This window comes from Dermacentor silvarum, chromosome 2 (assembly GCF_013339745.2).
Source record: "Dermacentor silvarum isolate Dsil-2018 chromosome 2, BIME_Dsil_1.4, whole genome shotgun sequence".
Classification (NCBI taxonomy): domain Eukaryota; kingdom Metazoa; phylum Arthropoda; class Arachnida; order Ixodida; family Ixodidae; genus Dermacentor; species Dermacentor silvarum.
Genome location: NC_051155.1, coordinates 246,055,391 through 246,081,021, shown reverse-complemented (window position 1 = coordinate 246,081,021; position 25,631 = coordinate 246,055,391). Strand labels below are relative to the sequence as shown.

Sequence of the window (25,631 nt, the reverse complement as noted above, 5' to 3'; positions counted from 1 at the left end):
AGTACCGTACTTTCTCGCATATAACCTGCACCAAAAATTGGAAAAAATTGCTTAAAAAGTGGGAGTGCGGGTTATCTGCGAAGATTTGCAAAGGGAGGGGGTGGGGGTCGGCTTCACGGCCTACCGTGCAGAGTCCGTGTTGTCCGCATGCCTATCGACACGTTTTTGCATGAGTCAGGTGCCGTTTCTTGTAAGCCCAGTTTGCACAGTTGGCCAGCCTTGTTTAGGCATCACGAGTGTGTCTCGGCGGCAGTCTTTTACAGTGAAACAGAAACTGAAGATCGTAGCCGCTGCTGAAGAAATCGGCAACAGAGCTGCTGCGAGATGGTTCCGAAGACGATTACGTCTTTGAGAGCGGCGATGAAGCCTCGGATGGCAGCAGTGAATCGGACGACAGCACTGAGAACGTTGCGGCAGTTTTTTTGAAATAAATTTGTTTTGAAAATGAAATGATGACTGCATGTAGTTGTAACTTCCTAGTCCTCACTTTTTTCGGATACGCGTGCGGGTTATACGCGAGGTTATTTTTTTCTTTGTCGATAAGTTCAAAGTTAGGGGTGCGGGTTATATGCAAGGGCGGGTTATATGCGCGAAAATACGGTATTTTATCAAAACAATACGTGTGACTTTTCCAGTTTTGGCCTCTGCAGTGAGGTTTAGGGGGTGTGGCATACTGCGGCTGAACACGAGGTTGCGGGTGTGATTCCTGCCTGTAGCAGCCGCTTTCCAAGGGGGATGGAATGCAAAAATGCTCGTATACCACACTTTGAAAGAAAAAATTCACATCCACCCATATGTAGAATGAAGCTACAGAGGAAACCCACACGGCTTTCTCAGAAAAAGCTTCGTAGTTGAAGAAAAATTCGTCCTGGACAAGGATTTCGGTCCAGGATGCATTTTTCTTTAACTACAAAGCTTTGTTTCTGAGAAAACAGTATGGCTTTCCTCTGTAGCTTCGTGCTACATATGGGTGGATGTCAATTTTTCCTTTCATGAACCTACCTCCACCTTGCAGAATTCTGCAGAACTGATTTGCAATATCATACTTTGGGTGCACAGAGAACAATTCCAGATAGTTGAATTTAATCCAGAGCCCTTCGCTATGCCATCTCTTATAAATTCTGTGTTGCCTCAGGTTATAAAATCCCATCAGTCAATCTTTTCAGTTTTCCGAGAGGCCAAAGCTAATGCAGAAGTTAGTTGCCATACCGTGAGGATGGAGTGCAGAATGGCGACGTAGTTGGTCTCGGTCTGCAGTAGCTCCAAGCAGACCTGCTGCCGCTTGGACATGCGGGTCATGTCAGATGGCTCTTTGTTCTCCTGGCCCTCTGTGTCGAGCACTGCAGCGGGCATTATAAGGCTGAAGGTCTTTGGAAATTCAACTGTTGTGCTATGATCTGACCTATGCACAATGGTTTCAAAAAGCAAACCATGAAAGTGGAAGCATCAGACAAGAGAACAAAGTGATCATAAAAAGGGTACCCGAAATTATTTCAATCACATTTAGGAGCATTGTTGAAACATAGAAATTATCTCTCCCAGAATGCTTTCTTACAAAAAAACAGACAGCAGGCTGTATTACAAGAGCTACAGAACTTACCCCCTTCTCAAGCCCCTCCACCTCCCCTTACACTCACCTTCAACTCACTTTCCACGAGGCCATGGCTATGTCCCACCTCCATGGACACTATGTTGTCAGGTGATGCGAATTTAGTCTATTTTCGGTTGGTTTTAATGAAGTGTGCTCCCATTTTTTTCTCAAGTATTCTTTCTGGTTACTATGGTGATGGTGGCCTCTAAATGAACTTTACGTACATCGCCTGCATCTCCTACAGCATGGAGTCGCTGCAGCACACTTTCTGGCCATTCTTCTAGCACAGAGAGAGATGAATGCTGGTTCACCGCATTGGCAAACAAACGTTCAGTATTTCAAGCGATCCTCGCCGAGTCTTGATAATCCGTTGGCTACCCTCTATCGCCTTATATCGGTGTGCATATTCAAGTTTTTTCTTGGGTCTTCCCAATTGCACCCTCACCTTATAATCATGACCACCTTATAATCGAATAAATACGGTATTTCCCTAACTAAATTTTTTAATTTAGGAAGAATCAAACTTTCAAACAAGATGTTTTTAGGTTCTGGCGAGTCCTATGTGTTCATTTGGAGAAGCTTTTCTTTTATGCACTAGAGGTCCCCTGTTTTTCAGATATACTGCAACCAATTCTCTTGAGAACCTTGAACACGTCATGAAATCTTGCTTCAAAAAAAAGAGGACACAAATTTTTAGCTCTAAGTCAATGCCACTAGATATCCAGCTTGTTTTAAAGCTATTTTGAAGAATTCCATGCCAGCTGAGCCAGCTATAAATGATTTCTTACCTGTGGCGAGTTGTTTTTCAGGCGTGAGGCTGATGTCAAGGACAGAGACGGACTTGTTGGCCGAGACCCGCCTGCGGTGCCGGGGGCTCTCGGGGGAGAAGGGGTCGACGAGCACGCTCTGCTCAGCTTCCTGGGCCAGCTGCTGGGCAAGGCTCTCGCGCAACTTCCGCCGCTTGCTCTCCGAACGGGGGGCGCCAAGGGAGGGCCGCAATGGAGTCGCTGCTACCATGGGGGCCTGCTGCATGCAACTTCCAGTAAACAACTCAAGTTCATGTGGTTGGCCCAGTTTTAGGACAATTGGTGGCCATTGAATTTCACAGGACGGCATGTCATTTTTGAAGATTAATTTATTCATAATAGTTCCATTGTCTTATTATAGCATTATAGAGTGAGACAGGAGCGCTGGCCCCATCGATCAAGACTGAAGAAAACTTCACTGCTTATGCAGGGGTACTCAAGAGCAGCCCCAAATTATGCCATGTATGGAGGGCACGACAGAATGCGATTCACACATGTGCAACTACCATGGCAGAACACCCACAGTGACCTACAGGCTATACCACACACTGGGCTCTTTCACTAGTTTAAAGTGAAAATGCATCAGCAATGAATTGCAATGTGCTGCTGCCAAGGGAGTGGTCTCTGCCGTCTAAAGGAAACTGGTGTCGGTTACTACACCAGGCAAAGAAGAAAAAATAAATTTAAAAAACAACTTGATTATTGCTCACGTTTACTTGGCAAGCTGCAGCCAGTGCCAGTCATTTACACCACGGAGGTTGAGTGCATTCATGCATGTGACTACTCCAGTTTCAGCCTCATGCAGTAGACACGGTAACCCTTTGAAAGTAGCCACACTCATGTGAGCCCAACTACCGTATTTTCCGGGCTATAAGTCGCACCTTTGTATAAGTCGCAGCCCTTTCAAAACAGCACTTTTCCCCCCAAGAAATGTATATAAGTCGCACCGGTGTATAAGACGCACGTTCGTTTGGTAAACGATAAAAAAAAAAAAAAAATGTTACGTTTTACTCCGTGAACGCGGGTCATGCTCAAGTGTATGGTTGCCATTCCTATAATTGCGATAGCAATAATATGGACACTCCAGGCACATTTCTGCAGTCATGTTCACCGCGATGTTCCGTATGAAGTCCAAAGGCGATAACAGCACACCGTATGCTGTATGTGCGAGTGAAAGCGTGTGACGGTGAGCCGAATCGCGCACAACAGAGGAAAGCGGGAAGGCACGGGGGGGGGGGGGGGGCTTGTACTGTAGCAACTGCGCAGTTTGCGTAGCGGCGCCGTTGACTCGCGGTCGGCCTGCCATCACTTGCATTGCTGCTCCATCCTCACAAGGCGCTCGGCAACTCGATAACGAGATGAACCTGGTACCTCGATAGCGCACACAAAACCCGTAGCAATTAAGTGGCAGAGGAGGTCAACTCAGCGCGCCTAGCATCGCCATAGCCCCCAATCCACTTTTGACAAGTTTTTCTAAAAAAAAAAAAAAAAAAAAGTACATAAGTCCTTTCATAAGACGCACGGATGAAAAATTCATAGAAAGGGTGACTTATACACTGGAAAATACGGTACTACAATTCCACAGTTTAGCATGACAGGGACTTCAAGTGGGCCAAACTGCAGGTAGATGGTCAAAGTGCCACAGGTGTGCAGAAGGCTTTCTGGTTTTTCTCAATTACTCTCCTCCTGTACAAATGTAATGGCCACAGAAATGCCTGCACATTGCGCTTATCACTTTGCTGGTAAGTTAAGTGATCACTTTTTAGCATGTCTTTCGGAAAGCGTCTTCATGTGTCATCAGAACACAACATGAGAGCCGCAACACAAAAGGGCAAACTCACGTGCTCATAATAGTAAGCTCCAGCCATGAAACACCGGGCATGTTGAATGCTTGCCCAAAACCACTGCAGAGAAAGAGACATAGGATTTGTCAGTACCAAAACAACACATCTGTAAAAACATTCAGCTGAAAGGCTGCAACTGTCATAAGCATTTATATTACACATAGGACATTCTCTTCTGCTCCCACTTCATGAACAGTGTAGCAACTTAGTGACCCACCTGTTCTCAGCTAACTTTTGCAGCATTCCTTGTTCAATTACGGGGCTTATATATGTGGCCGTGTGACTGGTCAGGAAGATTTTTCTTTTTTTTTTCCCCAGTTAGACTTCTAGGCAGGAGCTAAATAAATATTCACTTCAATAAAACAATGTTGAAGTTACACTTTCTGAAAACTCAAAAATGAAGCTGAACGCTGATACTTCTCGCATTGCAACTACCTTTCCAAGTTTAGTTTCATGTACATGTCTATCTAAACAAATCAACTCATCTTATGTCATACTCAAAAATATAAGCAACAATAGTTATGAGGAAAACTAATATGTGATTAGAGCCAGTCAAAACATTCCAGAGTTGTGAATACTAAGAATGCAAACCATTAAGAGGGTCTAAATAAAACCTATGCAGTCTGTCATAGCAAAAAGCACCTAAATGACGCGACAAGGCAACCATCAGTATCATGGCAACCATAGGTGCCACGCTTACCCCCTGTAAAATATTCTGCTCACCTCAGACTTGACTACTTGCACCTTGGGGCTGATGTCCGATGGCACTACAGGTGCTACAGGATTGGAGTCGTCGACCACAAGGAAGTGGCAGCCAGCGTCTGTTGGCTCCACCACGTGAGCCCCTGCAACCCAAACCCAGACCCAAATTCAGCCATAGAATCTCTTTCAATGCATTTTCATTTGCCATCAACCAGTGTTGGCACACTGTTGTTTTGCGACTACTAGAAATTTTGGCTAAAAAATGCTAAATGCAGTGACAGCAGATAAGCCATAATAAGCATTTTCAATATGACCACTATGACGTGGTGCAAAATGAATGCACCATCCAATGCATTTCCCATGTGGTTTAATGTGTGTCCCTTCTACAGTTATGTGCAACGACCTTAACAAAACACTTGGCTTCCACGACTTCATCTAAGATTACAAGCAAGTTACTACTATTCACCTCTGAGCAGTGTAGTATGGTAACCTATTTCTAAAGGGTGTGGAAATAGTTACTTTTGAAACTGCATCGTACACAAATCCAATACTAGTGCGAATTGAATGTTGAATAACTTTCAAGTAGTTATTGAAAAACAAACAGCCTTTTTGACTATTATAAAAGATCTTCACATTTTGGTATTCACAAGGATAGCAGGTTTATGTCATTACATATCACATTAAGAAGCATGCCTTATTAAAAAAAACAAATAGAGCACTAGGAACAAATAAGCCGTTTGTTTGCATATTAGGGACTCTTCGAGAATGCATGATGAAAACTTATCAGAATCATGTTTGAAAAAGCAGTGTTGTGGGCCAGTTAGCCTTTGCGTATATATTTTGAGACAAAATCAGAAATGGGCATTGTCTGCAGCAATGGCCGCATGGAAAAGCAGCCTTTTTCTCTGTTTATTGGTTGTGGCTGATGGTGCCACTACATCAAATAATGCTGCAATGAAGTGTATTCCAAGTTAATCTGGAGAAAACACCGGTGCAGCATACATAAATTTTGTTAAGTTGTGTTTACTGCTGAATTCCATGTTCCAAATTCCAAATTAGGGAGCAATGTTGCATGCTCTACTACCCAATATCTAGCTCTTTATGCCCATTATAGCCACTGAGGTTAAAGTTATTGCATTTTTTTTCCAGTTTTATGTTTGATTATGCACAGCTAATTATGTCAAGTGTTTGAAAAATATTTGAAAAATATTTGAATTTGGAAATAGTGACTTTCGATTAGAGGGCCAAGTCAAATAGGAGAAAATTCAATCAGCCATTCAAAAGTTTTGAATATTCACACACCCCTATTTGTTCTAGAAGACAACCTACCAACCTAGCTCAGCTTTCTGTGTAGTAACCTATCAGAGACCCCAACAAGCTGGTGCATGACAATCTGCGCATCAGTATGTAGAATATTGCACTCTCAAAACAGCCTTTTAGAACTATACACCATATAAAACAAGAAACAAAAATTATACAGAAGGAAATGATAGCTTTGCAAAGGCCAAACAGCACTATTGCCAGAGGTTTGTTCAATTGATTAATGAAATTTATTGTTGCCTGGGCTATGAGGGATGCAACAGTAGATGGTCCCCCTCTACTATGGCAATTATTAGAGGGTCCCCCTTGACTAATTAAAGAACCCCGGACCTTCAGTCCGGAGTTGTTTAAATGTGCTAAGCAATCTCAATACACAAATTTTCACATTAGGCTCTACCATAATATGCCCAATACCATTGCTTAAGGTTCCATAACCCTCAATATATAATCAAAGCTAGATTTCTCCAGCATATCTCTCCTTAAAGACCATTTAAGAAGCACTATTAGCAAGGTATGCAAAAGTTATCAGGTGTAGATGTGCAATGAACTATGTAAAAATGATTTCTTGTAAAAAGACAGACAACTGTTCCTATAGTGACTCAACATACCCTCCTAATTCTGTCAAGAGCAGAACAGTGCCATTCTTCTTCTTCTTTCTGGGGTTTTACGTGCCAAAACCACTTCTGATTATGAGGCACGCTGTAGTGGAGGGCTCTGGATTAATTTTGACCACCTGGGGTTCTTTAACGTGCACTACAAGGAGAACAGTGCCATTCTTTGTCAGCAACAATGAGCTTCACTAAAGCACATGTCAATCTCGGTGATGAAGAGTTGACCGAGAAACAAGTGCAACTAAAATGCCTAGTTATGAATTCGCCGCTCGGGAAACACCGAGCAGCGCTGTCAAAGTGGAGGGAGTCCAGTTTCGTTTGTGCATACAGCCAATCAATCACGGCTAGTGCCACCATTAGTGTTTGCCAGAACATTGCAGCTTCAGTTTGCAACATGTGGCAGTGGCACCTTACCATTTGCGAGGGCCACTTCTTCCATGTGTTGGCGCTCATCGTCAGCAAAACCAAGGAAGGCCAGCTGGAGACCCCTGAAGGCTTCCAGGCGAAGCTTCATCTGAAAACAAGGGGCATATTAGCCCAGCAGCATACACATCCTGGCATTTTTCAAGATGCTGGCATCTACCAGACTTCTGAGACAACTGTGCTATGTTGCCGTCAGGGAACTGTGCAGAAGGGTTGGTACTTATGTCAGTAAGAGAGCCACGTATAAACAGTTCTGGCTAAATCACTAGTTAATTTGTTTGATACTTTGGGTGCAGTACTTGCCAAGAAAAGGCTTAGTTTATGAGAAAATTCCATCTGAAGGGTCCGAATACCTTTATCGCAATTCAAATCTCCCGCCAACGAACCAGAGGAGTGGCGACTTTGCATACGCCATCACCGCCCTTTGCTGCCGTCTGTGAGTAAAATGGCGCCCGACAGATGGGAGTACGGTTTCTTGCAAAAAAGCAAACGCGCGGCCATGGAGAAACCGAGCCAAGACAGAGAGGTGGATTCGTCGCTGCAGCTGCTTCTGGTCAAGTGGTGTAGATTGTTCGGGCATTCCGCGACATCACATGGAAGTGGAATTCTCTGCTGCTTGCAGTTTGTGCGAGTTTTGCGAGCCAGCAAAATCAGCAAAACCAGCGTAGTATTATGCAATAACGAAACTACTGAAATGCAAAAGCGCAGGCAGCGCAGAATTGAGTGAAAACAAAACCTTTCGACCGCCCGTGCCGCTGTCAAGGGTAATGTCATTCATTTTATTTCTAAAAATGAAATAGAACAGGACAAGTAGCATTTTCTTTCATCTTATAATGCAAGACAATGATGTTTTTACAACGAGTGGTTGAGTACAAATGACAGAATTTAAATGAGGAGTGCCTTCGTCATTGGGCAAGTATTTGAATGTACCAGGGGAGTCTCTAACCCTGTGTGCGAGAGCGCCGTGCTGAGCAGTTCCATCCCGAGCCCATACCATTTAATCTACACGCACATCCTACAACACTATCACCTTTCACGAAGAACGCTACCGCCGCCTAATAATGCTCTGCCGCGAGAAGAAGCCGTAATATGGTGAAAACTCCAAACAAACACATATCCACATTTGAGTCTCTACCACGCCATACACCCTGCACTGTATTCCTATAAATGCCCACATTGTGATCAATGTGCAACGCTTTACCACATGGTATGGGCTTGCGCAAACACCACAGCTCACACCCTTAACACACCGCACCACACGGCAATGGGAGGCAGCGCTGTCACGCTCCGACTCGACGGACCAGATCATCGTGATCAACCAAGCGAGAAGGGCAGCTAAGATCGCTGGACCCGTGGACTGAGGGGACCACACACTGCAGAGCAGAGGAGCTACCTACGCTCGTGTGCGCTTTTGCATAAAGTTTACTCTCTCTCTCTCCTGCATTTAACTAAATTTCTCGATTACTAAGGCTCTGTTCGTGATAATATTGACGCCTTAGAGATTCTCGAGCATTAATCCATCACTTTAGCTGGAGTTATTATTTGCCTTTAGTGTCCCTTTAAGATGTAGTTTCTCAGACTTTACTCTTTATTTACGGTGTCTTTTTTGTTCCAATGACTACATAATATAGTCAATGGCCAATAACAAAAATACAGAATTTGCCCTTGGAAGGGGGGGAGGGAAGGGAGGCTATAGTGCTAGTCACAGTAAAAACACAAGGGACTTCGATACAAATTAAATGCTATACTCTTACATGCTAGCAGCAGCACCCGGTCTGCAACATCGTCAGTGTCGGCCTCTGTTTAGCATGCAGATTTTATTTTAGTCAATCATTTTGTTGTGCCCACTTTGCCCTCCAAAAAACGCACACACACAAACAGCCCGAGGTTAATGGTGTTGCCACGGATCTATTGCTTCACTTATAACAGCGAACAGTAGTGGTAGGACACTCCAGAACAAGGGTGAAAGCAGCAGCTGTTTGTAGACATGCTGTCGAGCGAGCCGTTTTCTTTTGCCATGCCATCAACTAGATGAAGTATGGCACTTCGTATTTTTGGATGGCAATTTTGATTATTTCCTAATTTTTTTGGTGTCTTTGTACACTGATTCATTGAAGGGGCACTCAACCAGTTTTTATTGAAGTGGAAAAAGACATTTGAAGAGAAATAGGCTATTTCAGAAATACTTTGCCTCAAAAAGTACTTCAATGCGTTCAGCAGAAGCGGAGTTATTGGCAATCAAACACATCATCCGCTGCGCTCCCCTTCCTCCTTCAATGCCTTGCACTGTGAAGGCTACAGCGAGGCGTGGCCAATACGCTCCGCCTTCGAAATGTCACCGTGGCAGCCAGTTCAAATTTCATTTCTGGATGTTAACGTAGACGCCACGACTTCAGATTTTGGTGCCTACAACGAGCTAAATGTAAGCCAAACGCGGTTGTCCTCAGCGAGCCGCAGTGTGCTTAGCCAGTGGACTCGTGGCGGCTCCCCGTGGCAGCACCCCGCGGCAGCCGTGGTGTAGCCAACCGCAGCAACCAATAGCAGCCGCGTATAGGAATGTGCTTTATTATGAAATAAAGCACGCACAAAAGAGTGAGGATCATGGCTTCTGTTGAAATGAGAGTGTTTTAGAGAAAGGTGACTTCGTGCTCCGCCTGCAAGCTCCACGCACCGCGTACGACAGCAAAACTTGGCTGAGATGTTCACAGCAGCGTATACTACCCACGGACTATGTTATTTCACCAAGCCTGATGAGTGGTTCAGGGCCCCTTTAAGGCATAGGAGATCAGCAGCAAGCAGTCTCTGGTATGTACTTACCATGGACTCTGATGTAACTGAGAAATCCTTCTCATCCCGGTGGGCCCATGCTTCAAGCAACCACTCCTTCTTCATGATGGGAATGTCCAGAGCATCACACAGCTGCACAAGAAACAGTATCAGAACCAGGGTACTTAGGAGAGGGTGCTGTTTGTGTTGCAATTTTTTTCCACCCGTGATTTTTATTTTGTACTGCATTTTTATTTTTTACTTGCTCTAATGTGACACAAGCACATTGCACAGCACTAAGTGGTGCAATGTGCAACAGATAAATGAATAAAACTGGAGAAAAAAAAAGTTACGAATTACAGACCAGAAACAGCTTTTTGACGAGCCCGCACAACTAGGACTGTCCATTTGTCTCATTTTGTTGTAATGACTTAACCATGATTACAGCAGCAATAAGTCAACATACCTCGTATTTGGCGCTGGTCACAGAATCAGCCACACAATGTGTTACATTCCTGCTGGAGAACTTGTCCCGCACACTGGCTCCCATGTAGTGTGACAGCAGGAGCAGCTCACACTGCACAAAGGCAGGCGACACATCAATAAGTCAAACAGGGTCTTGAAAGAATATATTTATTCTAAACTGATTCAGCGTTGCTCTTTAGTGTTCCTCTAAGCAGTTGCAGGTCAAGTGATAAACTCGATTGCCAAGGTCAACCGATTAAAAAGCATCAAGTATGGCATGAGGGATAAATTTATAATTTGCTCATTTTACAACAGAACATAGCAATGGATAACTGTTTACACATTTTGTAATGTGGAGATTAAGTCGATTGATGAGATTGTCAATAAAAGAATGGTGACGTCGAAAACCAGCCATGGCATCTGGATAATTTCATAGCACTCCAGGTACACTCAAGCCCCCCCCCCCCCTTGGAAGGATCATTCATTCCATTCTCTTCCCTATGCAGTAGAAAGTAGACAGCAGAAGTACATCATGAGGTCATAGAAAGTGACCGATGACTGTGACGTAGGAGATGAAATGATAGGCTTTTATAATGCTATTGCATTTCAATGAATTAAGTGAAGCATGAAAAAAATCCAGTTTTCTTTATTTTTCTTTCTTTTACAAAAAAGTTCATGAAGGATTGTAACAAACAATTGGCTAAGCTCTTCACAGCCTACACTGGGTGAGAGTTTTCAATATGTGGTATTTTGTCACATGAAGCATGATAAAGCCATATACATATAAGCGCTGATGTTAGCACGTTGCAACCTAAAATAATCCTGACGTGTGCTTCATATACTGCAAATTTTCGTTAATTTTATCTTGATGAGACCCCCACAATTGATTATTCAATATTATCCCTGTTGAATTAAAAAAAGAGGCAGATAAAATGTCCAACATGACGCTGCCTTTATTTGGCAGTATCTACCCGAATGAGCGAGCACCCGAATCTAATCTGCGTCCAGAATTTACGGGTTCAAATTAGAAAACAAATCTAACGGCATTCAATTTTATGACAAGAAAAATGTAGCGTGCCTCTGATTCTGGCAATCATAAAAAATAGAACCAGCAGAGTTTAACTGCACAGAGGGGACATATATTTACACTTGATGTCTACTGTCATCAATCAGGCAGCACATCAGTGCAGGTCACATGTCTTCTGTACGGTCCACTGCCTTTGTATATTTTAATTCAAGACTCCGCAGCCATCGCTAATGAAATGTGGCTCACACCTACACTAAACACTTTGTCAGTTCATACTCGGATGCACACAAGACCAACCCATGAAGAACACGACTCAACTCAGTTTCCGCTATCTTAGCATGTAAAATAACCTGCAACAAAAGTGGCACATCGTTGTTGTGGTCGTCGCCAAGCCTACGCAAGAACTTGTTATATCGCCATATTGTGATTACCATGGCTCTGTTGGTAGGCTATTGCCAACACCATAAACATGGTTTTGTATATAACTGTAATGGCGCAGGCAATTTCTAAACATATTTTCAGGGAAAAAAGGAGGGGGGGAGGGGGGGAGAGAGAAAGTCGGTGTTAACATGGCAATCATTCATTGTGAGCTACTGTTTTCGCTTGAAACTATGCTGTGTGCAGGCTGAAAATCGCTGTTTTCAGAGGGAGCTAATAATTATTGTAGCTAGCGACACCAAGACACTGCAACCATTGGGGTAGCCATTGGGATCCCGGACACGAGTAATGACCAGTCAAGTTCTAATTATCCAGAGAGAAACAATATCAGGATCAAAACAACAAAAGTCATGGCCCATAGAAATGTATAGGCACTGGCTGAGACATCCAGTTAAGATCAAATTAACCGTAGACTAATTAAGGGAAGTCTACTGTATACTTAAACTGTGAGGCTGCTAAAATAAAGCATACTGCTTTACAGTTTTCAAAGAACGAAGATTTCTCCAGGGTACGCACCAGTTCAGTCCGGGACTTGAAGCCAGTAAAGACGATGACCAAGCCATCCATGGCAAGGTTGTAGACGGGCCGGCCTTTATCAGGAAAAGGCTGCATGACAGCAGAGCATGCACAGCTGGTGAGTTAGCACACAATGAAAGGAAACGTGACAGCATTTGCTATTAGCCAAAAGGCCGAGAAGCGATACAGCAATTCAAAATATGTTCCTGATGCTTGAAGTGCTGTCTTTACATACTCTAGTCGCTCAAAAGTAAATTCAAGCATGCCACCTCGCTTGCATATTATATAGTTGATCCACGGATGCCATGGAAATACAGCTATAATGTCAGCAAGAGCTTTTAGGTAGCCCAGAAATACTTCTTCATAGTTGTAAGCAAACTAGCTTGAACAATACAGCATGAAGTCACAAACACCAGATCCAAATGCTGCTCTTGTACCTGTAGGAGCAGACCTGCAACATCACTCAATGTTTATATTGTTCTACCAGCACTTTCTGAAATCACTGTCACCTTTACCAGGTTCAGTGGCTTCATTTACAGCTGCTGTAGGCTGGAACATTTAACATGCCACTACAACCATAAAAAGCCATTTAGAGCAAAGTTATGGAAAAAAGCAAACTGAGCACACACAGTATGCCATACAAAAAAAAAAAAAAAATATGGGGTTTTACGTGCGAAAACCAGTTCTGATTATGAGGCACATCGTAGTGGGGGACTCCAGAAATTTGGACCACCTGGGGTTCTTTAGCGTGCACCTAAATCTAAGTACACGGGTGTTTTCGCATTTCGCCTGCATCGAAATGCAGCCGCCGTGGCCGGGATTCGATCCCGCGACCTCGTGCTCAGCAGCCCAACACCACAGCCACTGAGCAACCACGGCGGGTCCAGAGTATGCCATGCTCTTAAACCAGTGCTAGTAACTAAAGTGGAATATTAAAGAAAAAATAAATAAAAAAATAATGTGGATCTCACGCACTGTGGGAATCGATGCAAGCGAAGCTTTCTGTGCTGTATGCATTGACGATAACCGACAGTGATGTTTACGGTGAATCATCATCACCCTATATTTATGTCCACTCCAAGACGAAGGCCTCTCCCTGCGATCTCCAATTACCCCTGTCTTGTGCTAGCTGATTCCAACTTGTCCCTGAAAATTTCCTAACTTCATCACCCCACCTAGTTTTCTGCCATCCTCGATTGCGCCTCCCTTCTCTTGGTATCCATTCTGTAACTCTAATGGTCCACCCGTTATCCATCCTACGCACTACATGGCCTGCCCAGCTCCATTTTTTCCGCTTAATGTCAACTAGAATATCGGCTATCCCCGTTTGCTCTCTGATACACACCGCCCTCTTCCTGTCTCTTAACGTTAGGTCTAACATATTTCGTTCCATCGCTCTTTGTGGGGTCCTTAGCTTCTTTGTTAACCTCCAAGTTTCTGCCCCGTATGTTAGCACAGGTAGAATGCAATGATTGTACACTTTTCTTTTCAACGACAGTGGTAAACTCCCAGTCAGGATTTGGTAATGCCTGCCGTATGCACTCCAACCCAATTTTATTCGTCTGTAAACTTCCTTCTCATGATCAGGGTCCCCTGTCAGTAATTGACCTAGATAAACATACTCCTTTACAGATTCTAGAGGCTGACTGGCAATCCTGAATTCTTGTTCCCTTGCCAGGTTATTGAACATTATTTTTGTCTTCTGCACATTAATCTTCAATCCCACTCTTACACTTTCTCGGTTAAGGTCCTCAATCATTTCTTGTAATTCATCCCCATTGTTGCTGAATAGGACAATGTTATCTGCAAACCGAAGGTTGCCGAGATATTCACTGTTGATCCTCACTCCTAAGCTTTCCCAGTCTAAGAGCTTGAATACTTCTTCTAAGCATGCCGTGAATAGCATTGGAGAGATTGTGTCTCCCTGTTTGACCCCTTCCTTGATAGGTAACTTTCTACTTTTCTTGTGGAGAACCAAGGTAGCTGTGGAATCCTTGTAGATATTTGCCAAGATGTTCACGTATGCCTCCTGCACTCCTTGATTACGCAATGACTCTATGACTGCTGGTATCTCTACTGACTCAAATGCCTTTTCGTAATCTATGAAAGCCATATAGAGAGGTTGATTGTACTCCGCAGATTTCTCGATTACCTGATTGATGACATGGATGTGATCCATCATAGAATATGCCTTCCTGAAGCCAGCCTGTTCTCTTGGTTGACTGAAGTCAAGTGTTGCCCTGATTCTATTGGAAATTACCTTGGTGAATATTTTATACAATACTGAGAGCAAGCTAATGGGTCTATAATTCTAAAATTCTTTGTTTCCCTTCTTGTGGGTGAGTATAATGTTGGCGTTCTTCCAACTTTCTGGTACACTTGAAGTCGTGAGGCATTGTGTATAAAGGCCCGCAAGCTTTTCAAGCATGATATCTCCTCCATCTTTGATCAAATAGACTGTTATTCCATCTTCTCCAGCAGCTTTTCCCCTGGTCATATCTCTCAAGGCCCTTCTAACTTTATCGCTATTTATAGAAGGAGCCTCTCTATCCTGTTCATCACTACTTCGAATGAAAGTAGGTTGGCTGCTCTGGGAACTGTACAGGTTAGTATAGAATTCTTCTGCTGCTTTTACTTTGTCTTTGAAATCGCTGATGATATTACCCTGCTTATCTTTCAGTGCATACGTCTTGCCTTGTCCTATGCCAAGTTTTCTTCTCACCAATATTATGCTGCGTCCATATTTCACTGCTTCCTCAATCTTTTCCACGTTATAATTCCAAATATCCCTTACTTTCTTCTTGTTGATAGGTTTTGACAGTTCAGCAATTTCTATCTGGTCTCTCGAGTTTGCCACTTTCACGTTTTGTCGTTTTTTATTAGGTCCTTTGTTACTTGGGAGAGCTTACCCACTGGTTGCCTTGGTGCCTTACCTCCCACTTCAATTGCTGCTTCTGAGATCAATCTAGTTACCGTTTCATTCATTACCTCTATGTTGTCTTCATTTTCCTGTTCTAAAGCTACATATTTGTTGGCGAGCACCAGCCTGAATTGGTCTGCTTTTACCCTTACTGCGTCTAGGTTGGCCTGTTTCTTCCTTGACTAATTTTACTCTGTCTCTCTTCAAATTGAGATAAATACTAGACCTCACTAACCTAAGGTCACTGCACTTTACCCTACCTAACACTTCTACATCCTGAACTCTGCTGGGACCGGCAGAGAGTATGAAATCTGTATTTCATTCCTTGTTTCTCTATTAGGGCTTTTCCAGGTCCACTGCCTGTTGCTGCGCTTCCTGAAGTGGTTAAGTGTTGAATACCAGAGTGTTAAGTTGATGTTAAACGTTGCCTTGCGTGCACCACTGCTGTTTGTCTGTGAAGTACACAGAACACACAGAGAAACGTGTTTGCTTGAGGCGTTATTGTGCGCTATTGTTCACCCTTTACAATAAAGGCGACTACTTGAGTATAAATAATGAACTATCAAAGTTCTGCAATCGCTTTACATCTGTTTTTCATTCACGGACCATCGAGTCAAATTGGCAACTATTCAAATCTGAAATGCTGCGTCTGATAAAACTACACATTCCCACTATAAAAATAACTGAGCGCGCAAACTCCCCATGGTTCAATAACACTTTGAAAAGATTAAACAATAAGAAAAAACGTCTATTCCGCTCAGCTAAGGCCTTGGGTTCATCCTTGAGATCCTCATCAGCATGGCAAAAGTATCACGCTGCAGCGAAGCATTACAACTTGCTTTCAACCATAAGCAAACGCAATTTCTTTTCCATTACACTACCCTCGATGTTACACAACAATCCAAAACGCTTCTGGCGAACCATGAACCCTCATCAGGAGAGCATCATTTCCCTTTGTGATGACATGGGCAGTATTATACCAGACATCGAAGTCGCTAATGTCCTAAACATGACATTCTCTTCGGTTTTTACTAATGAATCAACTGACAATATGCCCGATATCTTACCATACACTGATGCCCACATGAGTAGCATTACGTTTGACCCGCCTGGCATTGTTGAAATAATTGATTCACAAAAAAATTCATCGTCAACCGGAATTGATGGAATCAATGCTAAGTACTAAAGAACACTAAGCATCATTCCAGCATCATTCTCTCCAAAATTTTTCAGCAATCTCTTAACACGGGTACTATACCGGTTGACTGGCGCATTGGCAAGGTAATCCCAGTTTTTAAAAAAGGTACTAAGTCTTGTCCCAAGAACTATCGCCCTATTTCAATCACAAGCGTCTGCTCCAAATTAATAGAACATGTCATTTTCTCTAGTGTAGCGAAATTTCTATCGTCCATCAACTTTTTTCATCCTAACCAACACGGTTTCCGTAAAGGCCATTCCTGCAAGACACAGCTCGCTCTATTCTTGCACGACATTCAATCATCGCTTGATAGTAACGTACCTGTCCATGCATTTGGCCTTGATTTCGAAAAAGCGTTCGATAAAGTACCTCATGCTCGTTTGCTACTCACTCTCACGATTAAATCTGCACCAATCAGTTCTTAATTGGATTCACGCATTTTTAACCGACCGTCATCAGTTCGTCTATGCAAATACATATTCATCTTCGTTTACGCAAGTCTTATCCGGTGTCCCCCAGGGCACGGTCCTCGGGCCTCTTCTGTTTTTAATATATATTAACGACTTACCCCTTCATGTGTCATCGAAAATGCGCCTCTTCGCTGATGATTGTATTCTGTACCGCCCTATAACAGACTCTTCCGATATCTCAATCCTCCAGAACGACCTTCATCATATAGAAGAGTGGTGTAAAATTTGGTTGATGTCTCTCAACGTTAATAAAACTATACTAATTTCATTTCACCGTCGTCGCAACTTTTCAACTCCTGAATACACCATTAACAACTGTCCTATAAGTCTCAGCGACTCGTTGAAATACCTCGGGGTTAATATCTCCCACGACTTTACATGGGCCAACCATGTTAATCAAATTACTAATTCTGCAAACCGTGTCTTGGGCTACATCCGTCGCAATCTCCCCCTTGCACCTTCCTCTGTTAAACTATTAACATACAACACACTCGTCGTCCAAAACTTGAGTATGCAAGTGCAATATATGACCCTTTCCAATTAAACCTAATTAAGACACTCGAAGCAGTCCAGAACCAAGCTACTAGATTCATCTTGAGTGATTATTCCTACAACTCTAGTATCACAGCGCTGAAATCGCAACTTGATCTACCCGCCCTGGCTCATCGCCGCAGAAATTCTCGACTAAATCTGTATCACAAGTTCTTTCACTGTTTGCCACCTAAAAACGAGCTCATCGTTCCCGTCCATCGCATGTCACGCAACACCCATCCAAACGCCGTCATCCCTCCACGTACCCACACCACAACATTTCATCAATCATTCTTTATTCGTACTGTGCGTGACTGGAATCGCCTTCCCGGCCATATCGCTACGATCACCGACCATGCAGCATTCAAATCCGCCGTTGAAGAAATCGCACACATCGACGCTAACCCATAGGATTATCGTGTACACTGCTGCGCATCATTAATATTTTATTTATTCCTGCCGTGTATTCGCTAACTGATTTGTATTTATTTAACCTGTATTCACCAATTTTTACTGTAATTATGTTCTATCCCCTGCACCCACCCCTCATGTAATGTCCGTAACGGGACCCTTGAGGTATAAAATAAAAATAAATAAATAAATAACCTCCGAGAAGGTTAGTGTTGTCATTGCCTCACATGGCAGATCACATCAGGTGAAAAATGTTAAATTTTATTTGAATAATGGGGCTGGATGTGGCCAAAACCACGATTGAATTAAGAGGCATGCCGTAGTGGTGGATTCCAGATTAATTTTGACCAGCTGGTATTTTTTAACGTGCAGTTAAATCAAAGTACACGACCATTCTTGCAGTTCGCCCTGTTGAAATGCAGCTGCCATAGTAGGCGTCGTACCTGCGAACTCGAGCAAAGCCATAGAGACAAAGCTAACGCGATGGGTACAGAACCGCTTCAGTATAGTACCGTCTAGATACAGCGGTGCTTTAATGCAGCATTGTGTCTGCACGCCCCCGTAAGTTGTCTGCTTTACAAGTTTGCACGGAATTTATTTTTCAGTAAATGCAAAAACATACCATGCTGTACCTCGAACTTATATTTATCCCATTTGTCCATAACTGCTACCATGTCTAGTAGTGGCACTTCCTTGCATTTTTTACGTAGCCTTTCCCTCTCTAGTTCTATCCCCATGTATGTGAGCTGCCACAAGGAAGCAGTGGCAAGGCTGTTATTCACTCGTTTCGTGACTGCGTCAGCTCTATCGGTTCTATTCACTTTCTGCCTTCCCTCTCGGCCCCTTCTCCAACATTCTATTTATATCTACCTCCTCTCTGGAATGTTGCACATTAGTACAAAGGTAAGTGCTCCAACTTCTAAAATGTTATAGCGAGGGGCCCCCGGATAATTGCAGCTGTCCAGAGGGTATTGAAGCGACGCCCACGGAGCTCCAGAGGACGTTGTGACGACTCGGTGGAAAGGTCCGAACAAGTTTTTCTCTGTTGCGCTCCTGCCATGTATACACACGCTATGAACCAACCCCTGACCTGCTGTGCCAGACAGCAACAGCAGCAGCAGTGGAAAAGTCGAAGGAAGAGGCAAAGAAAGCTTTGCTTTAAAAGAACAAGTGTGATGTGCTACAAGCACAGCATGGCTGAGCCAGCAGATTAATCCAACTGATGGCCAAAGTTCTATCGTATTTTCATAAAAAAAGACGCAGTTTCGCCCGAAAGGCGAAGCATCAATTGCGATGGCAAATTAGTAGCGAGCCATACGGAGTAAGGATAGTAGTTTTATCGCCTGTATAAAGTTGGACACATTCGCTTACTAACTGAATTAGCGAGCATGGTGTGAGTGCACACAAGCAAACATGAATAGATCACACTCAATCCGCAGACAATCGCTGTCAAAACGCTGGTGTGAGCAAGCACGCCAGCAGTAGCGAGCGAAGGTTCGTGCGGTCTATCGCTTCAACGGAAACTGAGCGGCGAAAGCACAGCGCATACAAAGGTAGGAGTCATGTTGCAGATCGCTTGCAAGATATGCTGCGTGCGGCCGACCGGCGCCGCACAAAGTACAAGTATGCAGTTGCTCGCAGAGCAGAAGCCGCAACCCCTCCCTCCCGCGCTGCCCTTCCCGCTTTCCTCTTTTCGCCTGAGTGATTGAGTTGCCAGTTCCCCTTGCGCCCGGTCACAAGATACACATTTGGTGGCGCAGCTAAACGTCGCCTCCGCTCCCGTCCCGTCCCCCCACGGCCTTTCGCGCGACGGAAGAAGTCGTGTTTGCTCTCCACCGTGCGTTTGCTCCCCGTGAAAGCGCGAGTGCTTTCACTCGCACATACAGCATACGGCGCGTGGCGTCGATTTTATTGCCGCTGGACTTTATACGGAACCTTACGGTGATGGAGACGCCGACGGCAGAAATCCGCTTGGAGTGTCAATAAAAAGACAACCTGTGACGCTGCCATCAACATTGGTGGCGCAGATGAAAAACGTAAGGCCAGTGACTTCGTCACAACTCCCAGCAGACCAGCAGAAACCATTGCACTCAAAAGAAAAGAATGAGGCCCGGGTGACCCGCAATAATTGCTGTAACCACACCTTTCATGAACCTACTAACAAAATTAACAATTAACACAATGACAATAACACAATTAAAGAAGGGGCCTGGGCTGCTTTATCTTGTGTACCTACTGCAATACAGTGGAATCTCATTGATACAATTCTGCATAATAAGTTTTTTGGGATAATATGTTTCTTTTTCTTTTCCCGATAATACAATTTCGTAGGATAATACATTGGACAATACGATTTTCAGGTGATACGCTTTATTTTCCGGTTCCTGTGAAGATTGTATCAACCAAATTCCACTGGATTGATGTTTTCCATCAAAAGCATTCGGTTCATCATCACCTATAGCGAATAGCAGAAGATAAACACGATGTTTATTACTCCTAGTAGGCAGCAAATACTTAAGCATAAGAAAGTAGTGTATATACTGAAAGAGCTCTGTATATCTAGACATGCTTTCTATGTTGTAGTCAAAAGTCCGAGGATATGCTCCTCAGTTAGAAGTTAAAGATTATGCACTGTAAACCAAATTTGTTTGAGCAAGCAAAGCACAAGGTTTGAATTATATTTCACCAAGTCTCGGAAAATAAGCAGCCAAAATGAACACATCACTGAGCTGGCCACTTCTTGATCAAAGCTTCTATTGCAATGAACCTCTTTTCTCTGAATTTTTTCCAGCATTTTAACATGCTCTGAAGCCAAGTTTCCAGAAAACCTTCACAGTGATGTGCACAAACAACTGAACACAGCTGTGCTACTGTGTCACAAACAATTTGTAATTTTCCTGTTTCATTACAAACAGCTCGTGCAGGAACAATGGTCATTTCCCAAATTCCAGGCCCAAGTATTGGATATGGTATCTCCAGCCACACACAATAAATACCACAGCAAAGGTTTAAGCAGTCATAATGGTCACCGCTCATGCTTGCAAAGAGAAACTAAGTAGCAGCTCCCCTCACCAGGGTAGACTATTGAAGCTGGGCTATCATATGGACAGCTGCTTTTAGCAATGACGCTGCGTGACTGCACAGCGAAAGCGAGAGCAAGCGATTTTTTGGTGTTCTCGACACGAGATTGTAAATTCCCTGCTGCATGCAGTGCAATAGTACTTGGCACACATGTTCACAGGAGCCTCTTGTACAGATTGGTAACATTTCCTTAATATGTTAAAAAAGTGTTTTAGGGCCCCTTTAAACAGAAGCCCAATGTGCTTAGTATGTTTTAGAAGATGCCCAAACCTGACTGATACAAAGGGAAAAAAGAAGTGGGGGCTGACAGTTGAGTACCACCGTACAAACAACACACCACGTTACAACTTTTTTTGAGTGATTTACACTTTTAATGACAGATATGCACTTAAACCTGATAGCCACAAAGTGAGGACACATGAAAGGCATGAGGAAATAAAATTTCCACATAAAAAAAGAAAGGCATAAACATGACCAAGAACAAAAGCCATCACACGACTGGAGAATCATACTAGTGAGTTGTGGGAAAGAACAAACCCAAACACATGTTAAAACAGAACAGTTAGCCGACAACACACTTACCATGCTTCTTTCAGCACACTGGACAATTAGGAGAGAGCTAAGCACCAGGGAGCGCTGCTTCAACTGCTCAAACAGGGGCCCCTCGAAGCGCTCGACAACAAAGACTGTGCCTCGATCACCAGCGTATTCTGCTCCCGACTCGCTATGCACCACCGGCAGACCCTGGCACTGTAAATACACACACAGCAACACATTGTCATACGGAATATAGTGCCCTCCACGCCCTATGACACAACAGCTTGTCACTAAGCAATACATGACTTCCACAAGAGGAAAGAACTGAGATGGACAAACACATGGATAAATTAGAACATACAACTGTAGTACTCTTCTGCATTGGAGCTGAATACAGTTAGTACAGCTGCAATAAAACAATGTTGCTCTTATCTATATGTTGAAGACAAGACAGACATCAGGCCTGGTTTACTGTGAAGAAGAATGGCTGTGCTGCTCACCATAAATGCATTGTATTTTAGCCATCTAGACAAACCTGCAAGCACTTCAACCCCTACTGCCACAATAATCTGCTGAATTATTAGTGTGCGATAATATTCACAACAAGCAAGTACTCAGCGGCAAGCATTTTTTTTTTTTACATCGAGTCAATGACAACGAAGAAAGGAGCAAAGAGCTGTGATACTCAATTCTTTACATATTATAAGGCATTTGAAAAAAAAAAAAAAAAAAGCTGCGGACACTAAGCACTTCTGATGTGTTGTGAATGCGAAAGCACTTATGCCTTATTGAATACCCCCCCGTTGAGCGGTCCTTCGAGTTTTCCGCTGTGAGTAATGTACCATAGCGGTACGTGCTGCCCTAGCCAGCAGCAGCCTGCTGTGCCGATGCCGCATGCCACTGACGCTGCGATGCTCTCTACCCTCAAGCAACACCCGGAGCACTACAGTGGCAGCAGGTGTTCCCTTTTGACCACTCTGCTCCATCGAGGCGGATTCGTGCCGTGGCATAGCAGCCAAGGGGAACACCGTCGAAGCGCACACTCGTGACGTGGCATCGCAGCCAATGGGAGTTTAAGTGCCGTTTCGATGCTACAGATGCTGGACACGGCCTTTTTTGCTCAATGAGCCATTTGACGGTTTCACATCAAAATATTTGTTCATTAAATTAAATGAAAAATCTTACAATGTAGTCAATAGGTTGATGGTTTATCTGGTCAAATGTACATGATGGCGTTCCAAGCAGACAATGCAACTAACCTGATCAGTTGCAACATAAATGCTCCAAAAAAAGCGCGGTAGGCCAAGCAATGACAGCTCTAAACCCATTGTCAAGAAGGCGACACCGCAGTCACTTCCAACCGGTGCCATTAGGTATGACAGGTATCAATCGCTGGCACGTGCACACACCAAATGCACAGCATTGCCGCCGTGAGAGATGCGCAGTGAAGAAACGAATTTTCTGCCGAAAATATCATGTGTTCTTGTGCCTGTCGGCTCAGAATCATTGCTTTCATGTTTACCACACAAACTAGATTGCAAATGTTTAGAAAATCAAGGAAGAATCACAGGAAAAATGTTTTGCCCCACTTACGTAGCTAAGCAAACAGTGCATCATTTTTTCCGGGTTAAGGCGCCCTTGTCCACAAATGCGGACACCACGGGGAACAATGAAAAAATAAAATTTATGTAATCATCTTTTAATGGCTCTTTTATTGAAGCATGAAGACCCGAAAATGATGTCAAGATAATTTTTTTCATTGCCAAATTTAATTCGAACCTGAAGGCCATTTTTATGTGATCTACAGCTTTCGTATTGGCACTTGCTTGGTGAAGCCAATATTTCAAAAGTTAGGCAATCAGTGTATACTAATTAATTGACTTTGCGAATCGAAAAAAAAAAAAAAAAATACTGCAGACTACGACACACGATCCTGAGCTCCATTGGGTTGGTTTGATTGTCCTAGCACACTCCGTCATCCTTAAAACACTGGCTACTTTTAGCTGGGACACTGTGTGTGTGTGTGTGTGTGTATATATATATATATATATATATATATATATATATGTGTGTGTGTGTGTGCACGAGATGAAGGAAAATCAAGGGGCTTGAATCTTGTTAATCACGACCATAAAAGCCAACAGACAATGTAGCCAAGGAAAGTGTAGATGAAATCAGCTGCTGTGGTTGAAATTGAAATCTAGAAAGGAACGAAGAATGGGAAATGAAATGTGGATGAAAAGATAACATGCTGCCAATAGGTCCGAACCTACAACCTCCGCATTATGCGAGCGTTGCACTGCCAATTGTCGTGATATATTGCCCATATAAAGTGAAGTACAGGATCAATGGATTGCCGCAGTAGAGGAGGAAAGAAAGACAAAAAGCACATAGAGAAAAAATTGCAGTGTTGCACAAAAATCGAAGCATTGATCGCAATAGCAAATTACCAAAGAGCTATAAGAAGTGAGGTTAGCAGTTCTATTCCAATTTTCAATTCCAAATTCCAATTTATTTATGGAATTTTACAAGCCAAAACTACCATATGATTATGAGGCACGCCTAGTGGGGGACTACGGATTAATTTGGACCACTTGGGGATCTTTAACGTGCACCTGAATCTAAGTACACGGGTGTTTTCTGCATTTCGCCCCCATCGAAATGCGGCCACCGTGGCCAGGATTCGATCCCGCGACCTCATGCTCAGCAGCCCAACACCATAACCACTGAGCAACCACAGCGGGTCCGTCATATAAATTCCAGTAAACATTCGCTTACAAAAGAAGTTACCAATCATGGTGTCGCACGCACAGGAAACATATCTTACTCAATGAATGCATCTTACTTGAAACGTTTTTTCAAAATTAACTAGGGAGGTAAAGGGTTGAAGATATGTGAATGTAAAGGAAGTCTAGCTGGAACACAGAACATTACTTGCCTTGCTGCATTGACAACCTCAAGTACTACACCAATATATTTTATGGTTTCACACCTACTTACCTACAAAAGTGGACAAAATGCATGTGTCTTTGGTATAACACAGCACTCATAATGCACAACTAAACGAATGAAAATTAACTAGTAACCTAATGAAACAAAGGTGAACCTTCACTAATTTACGAGCAGGTAGCTCCACGTTCAGGTGGCTCATAAAACAGTATGCTGTGGCAAGAATCTTAGTCAAACAAGGGTGGTGAACATCATGCGCAGTGCTTCGGGGAAGTGCATAAACAAGTACGACAATACCTGTTTTCCCCCTGATGCCACACCAACTGATTAATAGAAAACTTGGAGAGCTAGCATTGCCCTGCACAAGGCACTACTGGTAATAAAATCACCTCCAGCACTTGTCGAATGGGTGCCACAGTGATACAGTTGACCTGCTGAGGGGGGGCCAAGCCCCCTCCTTAAAAAATGGAGACGGGGGGGGGGGGGGGGGGGGGGGCAGGCCTTCCTGGGACCTCCCTGACTGAGCACCGCTGCCAACTCTAAAGCGTAAAAAATACACCCGAAGGCAAGAAATACTACAATTTTATGAAAAATACTTATAGTTGTTTCATTAGTCAAGACACTATTTTTTCAAAAACTTATTTCTTTGTTCTGTGGACATCCTTTTCTATATTCGCAACAAAAAATTATTCGCTTCAAAGAAATATGCACGTGTCCATGATGTTTATTTAGGAAATATCTATGTAATGGCGGCCAAAATTTCACATGCCATTTTAGTGGTGGCGCTGATGCCGGAAGGCCACAATGATTGAGCGGATCCAAAAATTAAGGCTCTGAAAAATCGCTAGACGACTATATATTTGCATCAGTTCAGCCATAAATAGGACACAAATGAAAAATATTTAAATTATTGGTGTATCATAAACAAACTCAAGAAATCTGGCAGTTTACGATAAAATCGTAAAAGTTGGCAGGTATGCCATTACTATTCCAGCATGTACTCAAGCAACAAGCAGATAAAAAGT

General features: G+C 43.3%; 1 protein-coding gene across 2 annotated transcripts in view; it reads right to left on the bottom strand.

The window, feature by feature from the left end:
- Nucleotides 1-25,631, bottom strand: part of LOC119443039 (protein ECT2-like) — a 72,980-nt gene that overhangs the window by 44,085 nt on the left and 3,264 nt on the right. The window contains exons 4-12 of one of the 2 annotated variants that reach the window (XM_037708166.2): nucleotides 21,703-21,870; nucleotides 12,510-12,599; nucleotides 10,530-10,640; nucleotides 10,115-10,216; nucleotides 7,289-7,388; nucleotides 4,965-5,086; nucleotides 4,239-4,301; nucleotides 2,380-2,617; nucleotides 1,210-1,340 (exon numbers count right to left, since the gene is read on the bottom strand). In XM_037708166.2, the coding sequence (XP_037564094.1) occupies nucleotides 1,210-1,340; nucleotides 2,380-2,617; nucleotides 4,239-4,301; nucleotides 4,965-5,086; nucleotides 7,289-7,388; nucleotides 10,115-10,216; nucleotides 10,530-10,640; nucleotides 12,510-12,599; nucleotides 21,703-21,870 (1,125 nt within the window). The remainder of the gene's footprint in view (nucleotides 1-1,209; nucleotides 1,341-2,379; nucleotides 2,618-4,238; nucleotides 4,302-4,964; nucleotides 5,087-7,288; nucleotides 7,389-10,114; nucleotides 10,217-10,529; nucleotides 10,641-12,509; nucleotides 12,600-21,702; nucleotides 21,871-25,631) is intronic. The other variant, XM_037708167.2, reaches the window with a different exon arrangement.